The following is a 6,065-nucleotide window of genomic DNA, read 5'->3' on the forward strand; positions in this document are numbered from 1 at the left end:
ACCTGAAGCTCGCGCCGCAGTCCCCCGCCGCACCAGCACAGGAGCCCGCCACCCTGCTTCCGGGGTTAAGTCGCGGAAGGGAAGACCGAGACCTCAGAAGGGAGCCTCAGCCCCGCCCCATCCAAGCCCCTCCTCCACGTACGCTTCGCGGAAGACCCAGGTAACTTCCGGGACGCCGCGCGTCACTAAGCAGCCGATCTCCACTTCCGGACGGGTCTTTGCCTTTTTCTTCGCTTTCGGGGGACTGCGCGATTGCTATCGAGATTTCCGTGCGTTTGATTGGTGGAGCGAGAGTGCTGGCCTCCGCCGATTGGTTTCGGAGGAATCCGCCCTGTAGACGTCCGTGGGGCGCACAGTCTCAGTTGTCCGCTAGTTTCCTGCCGGCTGCTGGCCTTGCGTTGCAATCATGGTGGACGTGATGGAGTCGCCCAAGGTGCGCATCAACGCCAGCATGCTAGCTCAGTTCATAGACCAGCCCGTTTGCTTCGTAGGGAGGCTGGAGAAGGTGCGCACACTCACCACCCTGGGCTCCTTGGGGGAGGGGCTCCGTGACAGGGTAGCGGCCTCAGGGTGCGTAACGGAGGGTGAAGGAGGAGGGACAGCCTTATAGCATCACTCCGCTCCCCATTGCGTTATTTCTCACAAGGGAACTTTTTGCACACTTTTTAACCACTGCAGCCCTATTTTGGCGCTTCTTTTAGGACGCGGAATCGCGACGTTTTCGAACGCGCTCCTTTCTAAATTCTAGCGTCCCACCCTCGTTTGTGTTTACTTAAAGGAAATTATAGACATAACTCGATCTACTTCCTGATTTTTTAGTTACCCAGATTTGACAACTAGTCCAGTTTTCTTGTTTCCTTCTTTTATGCAGTTTCCTCTTTTCTCAGACTTCGTTTTCTCGTTGAAGTCGCTTTTCTATAAAACATTCTTTGATTGTACTTCGCTGATCCAATACCAGTCTGTTATTTTATTAGAGTGCAGCCCCTCGTCCTGCTGGTGAGAAGCAGGCCCAAAGTGTCGGGACCAGGGAACCTAGAAAACTTTTGTATAAAGGCTTATTAGTTTATTTCAGTCACATATCTTCTTGAAATAGGTGTATTCGGACTTCACAGATAGGGAAATTGGTTAGGAGTAGTGTACGGTTCAAGGCCGCAGTAAGTAGCAAAGCTGTCATACAAACGGAATCTGACTGCACTCTGCCGCTGTCTTACAGGACTAGAACCTAGGTTTTCTGACAACCAGTTCTCTCTTTACTTCCTCATGCCTAATTTTTAAAAACATATCCTCTGTGGGATACGTACCATTTAAATCATGGGTGGCAGTAGATCTCACTTTTAGATAATATGGACCCTTTAATTGTTCTTAGCATAGGGTTGCCAGATTTAGCAAATAAAAATACAGGACACATTTGTATGGAAAATGTTTGTTGTTTATCTGAAATTCAGATTTAACTGGGCATCGTTTGATCAGGTATGTATGGTAACACACGATAATGTGAACCAGTTAAACTGTTCAAAAACAATTGCTTTGTGTGCATCGATTAAGTAAGTTTGGGTCAATCTGCTCATCTTTTGTCAAACTTTTAATATTTTTATTTTTCAGATTCATCCCACTGGGAAAATGTTTATTCTTTCAGATGGAGAAGGAAAAAATGGAACTATTGAGTTGATGGAGCCTGTATGTTTAAGTATTAATTCTATGTATATTCTAATTAATTCTTCATCTTGTTTTGGTTTGTTGCTCATGTTTCTGATTCTTGGAACTGGATGTATAAAGGACCAGCTTATCAAACTTCCCTCTCTAAAATCAAATATTTGTCCTCTTCTTATATTATATTTCCCTTTACATTTCTAACCAATGATTTTTTTGGCTCTGTTATTTTTTTACTACACCCCTTAAATGCTGGGTGACAGTTCTCATTCCTTATGAAAATCACATAAGAAAAATCTTCCGTTTAAATCACTTTTTCTTCCCTCAAGAGTTTTACATTTTTAAAATTCGGTTTTCTATTTTTGTCTACATTTATTTTCAGTTGTCACTTATTTGTTTTTACATTTTATTTTTATTGTACTTAAAAATATTTTCTTGGTCTTTTATGAAGACAGATCTGTATGCTGTTTGGTTAATGGATGCAGAACACACTGTACAAATGCAGTTAACAGAAAGTTCCTTTCAATGGGTCCTTTTAAACAAATTACTCCTTGTGGAAATGCTGGACATTCTCAGTATCTTTAAGTGATTTTGTCTTCCAACTTAAACATTTAACTGTATCTTTGGACCCAAAGCCACTGCTAAAGGTAACAGGACTGGTGACATGCTAACAGTAATAAGTACTCAAACATTTTTTAACAAGTTATAATTCCATTTTTGCATTGATAAATTTTAAAATTATTTTTCTACATGAAATGAAAGATAAGATTAGTAAACTGTAGGACAATTTTCCAAGTTAATTATCAACTGAAAATGTGATAACACCAAGTTGACATTTTGTTCTTTGTGTTAGCTTGATGAAGAAATCTCTGGAATCGTGGAAGTAGTTGGAAGAGTAACGGCCAAGGCAACCATTCTGTGTGCATCTTATGTGCAATTTAAAGAAGATAACCATCCTTTTGGTAAATAAAACATTCTGTAATTCATGGAATTAGGTGGAAAACAATTTTATTTTTAACTTGCTATATCTTGGTCTTGAGTTTCAGTCCTGCTACATTTTCAATTTCTATAGAATTTTCTGATCCAAAAGGAAAATGGTAGGACATTTTGGCCTGCTTCTAAACAGTGCTTGTGTATGTAGGAAACTCAACAAAGATTAATTAATATTTGTGGAAAGAAAAGTTTTTTAAATGGGGTAAACAAAAATAATGTTAATAGTTTTGTTTGATTTTAATATATAGATTAAAGGCATCAAATAATGCACAGCACCTAAAACACAACCAGGCAAGAATTGTGTCTGTACAATGGATGTCAAAATGGGTGGTCTCCTATACTCCATGTCTTTTATTTTTTGGAGCCATAGTTAAATAAATATGATGATCTATATCTCAGTTTTAGGAAATGGATTGTGAAAACAGGTTGACCTCTAAAAGGGAGAGAAAAGAGAAATAGGTATAACTCTTTAGATAGTAATTGATGTTACAGCTTTCCACTGTAGATTAAATTTTTGCTGAACTGTTTCTTTCAGATCTTGGACTTTACAACGAAGCTGTGAAAATTACCCATGAGTTCCCTCAGTTTTTTCCTTTGGGGGTTGTGCAGTATGGTTGAACTTGATGAATTTTTTATGATTGCCAATGAGCTACACTGAAGATTATTAAAGGAGGGCCCTGATATTTAAAGGAGAGATTCCTGTGATTTTTAATACTGTTATTTGTTCTCTTTTTAATTTCATTTACCTAACGTTATTAGATATTCCAGTATGGCATTTTCAACAGAACTGGTTTATTGACAGTTCTCACCTAAGTCCTCATAAACAATCATTTCTCTGGCATATGGTCAGATTGGATGCAAGAAAAAAGCAGCTGGCTGAGTTTAGTTTTCTGTTTTATTAATAAAAGTTTAAATGATACATATCGTTGGTCATATCATTCTTATTCTTTTAGTCATCTATTCAGGCACAAACTTGGAATTTCATAGCTGTAAGGTCAGGACTTAGACTTACCAAATGAAACCCTGGGCTAATTGCGTTAAGAATTTACTTGCTACCTCATGAATTACACCATGTTAATTACTTCCTTGACACTCTGTGAAAAAATGATTTTATTAAAACAGCAAATAGAATCCAACATCTTATGTAATTTTTGAGTACCTACATTAGTCAGGGCTCTCTAGAGAATCAGAACCAATAGGACATATATGGAGATATATATATATATATATATATATATATATATATATATATATGTTATGCAGATTGGCTTACATGGTTATAGAGGCTTAAGTCCCAGGATCTGCCATCTACAAGCCGGAGAACCATGAAAGCCAGTGGTATAATACAGTGCGAGTCCAAAGGCCCGAGAATAAGGGAAGATGATGGTGTAACTCACAGTCTGAAGACCTGAGAACTGGGAGGACACTGGTGTAAGTCCCATAGTCTGAAGGCCCAAGAACCTGGAGCTCCAGTGGCTGCAGGCAGGAGAAGATGGACATTCCAGCTCAAGGAGAGAGAGCAGATTTGCCCTTCCTCTGCCATTTTGTTCTATTTGGACTCTCAACCGATTGAATGATGCCCACATACTTTGGCAACGGCCATCTTTACTCAGTCTACTGATTTAGATGCTAATCTGTTCCAGAAACACGCTCACAGATACACCCAGAATAATGTTTTACCAGCTATCTGGGTATCCCTTAGCTCAGTCATACTGACACATAAGAGTAACCATGATAGCATCTCTTTCTCAGGATTTTAAAACTGAGCATTCACTAGGCCAAAAAAGGGATACCTGATCATTAAAACAGTTGGTGGAATCATTTAATTTTTTAAAAATTGTTTTCAACTGTCATTATTCTTAATATGAAATTCCTACTGACTTGTACTTCATACCACCAAGTACCATTGGGAGTGGGCAGGCATGGGTGTCGCAAGTGTAGGACAGTAATACAGAGTAACTGGTGACCTATGTGGCCACAAGTTTTATGGCCTGACCCATTTTCTTCAGTGAGGAAATACTAAATCCATTTAGGTTGTAAATTATACCAAAAATATTTATTTTAAATTGGTACCATCTTCAATTTCAACTTTCACCCCAAAATATTCTACAAATTACTTAAGCAACAGAGCTACTCATGGCAAAGCATTTTATTACAGGAAGTAAAGACAACTGTAATTGAAATTTAGGTGTAGGAGGGATATCAGCTAATCTCAATAACACAGTGTTAATCTCCAGTGCTAGAGAAGGGGTCAGTCCTCAATTGTGTTAACCTCGGAAAACTCAGTGCTATTAAATGTTAAAGGTGTCCTGTTTGAAACCTTCCTTTGAACTACTATGTTCAGTAAACTGGACTAAATGACTAGGGTACCTTGCTTTCTGACAACTGACACTAATGATTTATGGTGCCATTTCTCTAGCCACAGCCTCACCTCTGAGCTGTTCAACATTTGCACTTGCATGTCCCACCAGCGCTTTAGCTTGAATGAGTGTAGTTTGAATAGATGCAGCCCCCCTGCCTTGTGTTCCCTGACTTTTTAGTAATAATTTTTTAAAGATATTTCACATATATAATTCACCTATTTCAAGTGTACAATTCGGTGGCTTTTAGTACACAGAGTTGTACACCCATCACCACAATCAATGTTAGAACATTTTCATCACTCCAAAAAGAACTCCTGTACCATTTACCTGTCATGGCCCAGTCCCTACACCACCACTACCCGCTCCCTCGCCCTAAGAAGCAACTAATCTACTTTCTGTCTATAGATTTACCTGTTCTGGATATTTCATAGAAATGGAATCACATATGGCCATTTGTGACTGACTGATTAAGCATAATGTTTTCAAGGTTCATCTGTGTTATAGCATATATCAGTGCTTCATCCCTTTTTATGGCCAAAAGTATTCCACTGTACGGATATACCACATTTTGTTTATCCATTCATCAGTTGCTTTACATTTGGGTGGTTTCCACCATTTAGGTATAATGAACTATGAACATTCATATATAAGTTTTTGTGTGTACATATTTTTTCTTTCTCTTGGGTATATACCTAGGAGAGGAACTGCTGTATCAAATGGTAAATATGTTTAACTTTTGAGGAACTACCAGACGGTATTCCAGAGTGGCTATACCATTTTACATTCCCAGCAGCAGTGTTTGAGGATTCTAATTTCTCCACATCCTCAACACTTATTATCTGACTTTTTTATTATAGCTATACTAATGGGTGTGAAGTGATTTTGATTTCTTTCAAAGTTACCATAAGCCACTCTGTTGGCCAGAAAAGCTTGAATTGGCCACAAGTTTCACTTTTTCACCTTTTCACTGCCACTGCCACTACAAGTTCAGACAATTGTCATCTCTCACTTGAGCTATTCCAACAGCCCTAAATATATTACTGGACTTACTGCTTCCAG

General features: G+C 38.7%; 1 protein-coding gene across 1 annotated transcript; it reads left to right on the forward strand.

Annotated features, from left to right (window-relative positions):
- Positions 1-352: 352 nt before the first annotated feature.
- RPA3 (replication protein A3) lies at positions 353-3,550 on the forward strand. Its single transcript, XM_007450789.1, has 4 exons — positions 353-505; positions 1,603-1,677; positions 2,504-2,612; positions 3,179-3,550. Exons 1-4 carry the CDS (start codon positions 407-409, stop codon positions 3,259-3,261), a joined length of 366 nt encoding a protein of 121 aa, XP_007450851.1. The 5' UTR covers positions 353-406; the 3' UTR covers positions 3,262-3,550.
- Positions 3,551-6,065: the final 2,515 nt, after the last annotated feature.

The sequence above is a fragment of the Lipotes vexillifer genome, unplaced genomic scaffold, assembly GCF_000442215.2.
Source record: "Lipotes vexillifer unplaced genomic scaffold, Lipotes_vexillifer_v1.1 scaffold107, whole genome shotgun sequence".
NCBI classification, from domain to species: domain Eukaryota; kingdom Metazoa; phylum Chordata; class Mammalia; order Artiodactyla; family Lipotidae; genus Lipotes; species Lipotes vexillifer.

Bases quoted from the DNA above. Each gene is read 5' to 3' on its own strand.
- RPA3 (XM_007450789.1), top strand. From the start codon at position 407: ATGGTGGACGTGATGGAGTCGCCCAAGGTGCGCATCAACGCCAGCATG. The intron at 1,678-2,503 runs GTATGTTTAAGT...TCTTTGTGTTAG, and splicing joins CTATTGAGTTGATGGAGCCT to CTTGATGAAGAAATCTCTGG. The intron at 2,613-3,178 runs GTAAATAAAACA...TGTTTCTTTCAG, and splicing joins AGAAGATAACCATCCTTTTG to ATCTTGGACTTTACAACGAA.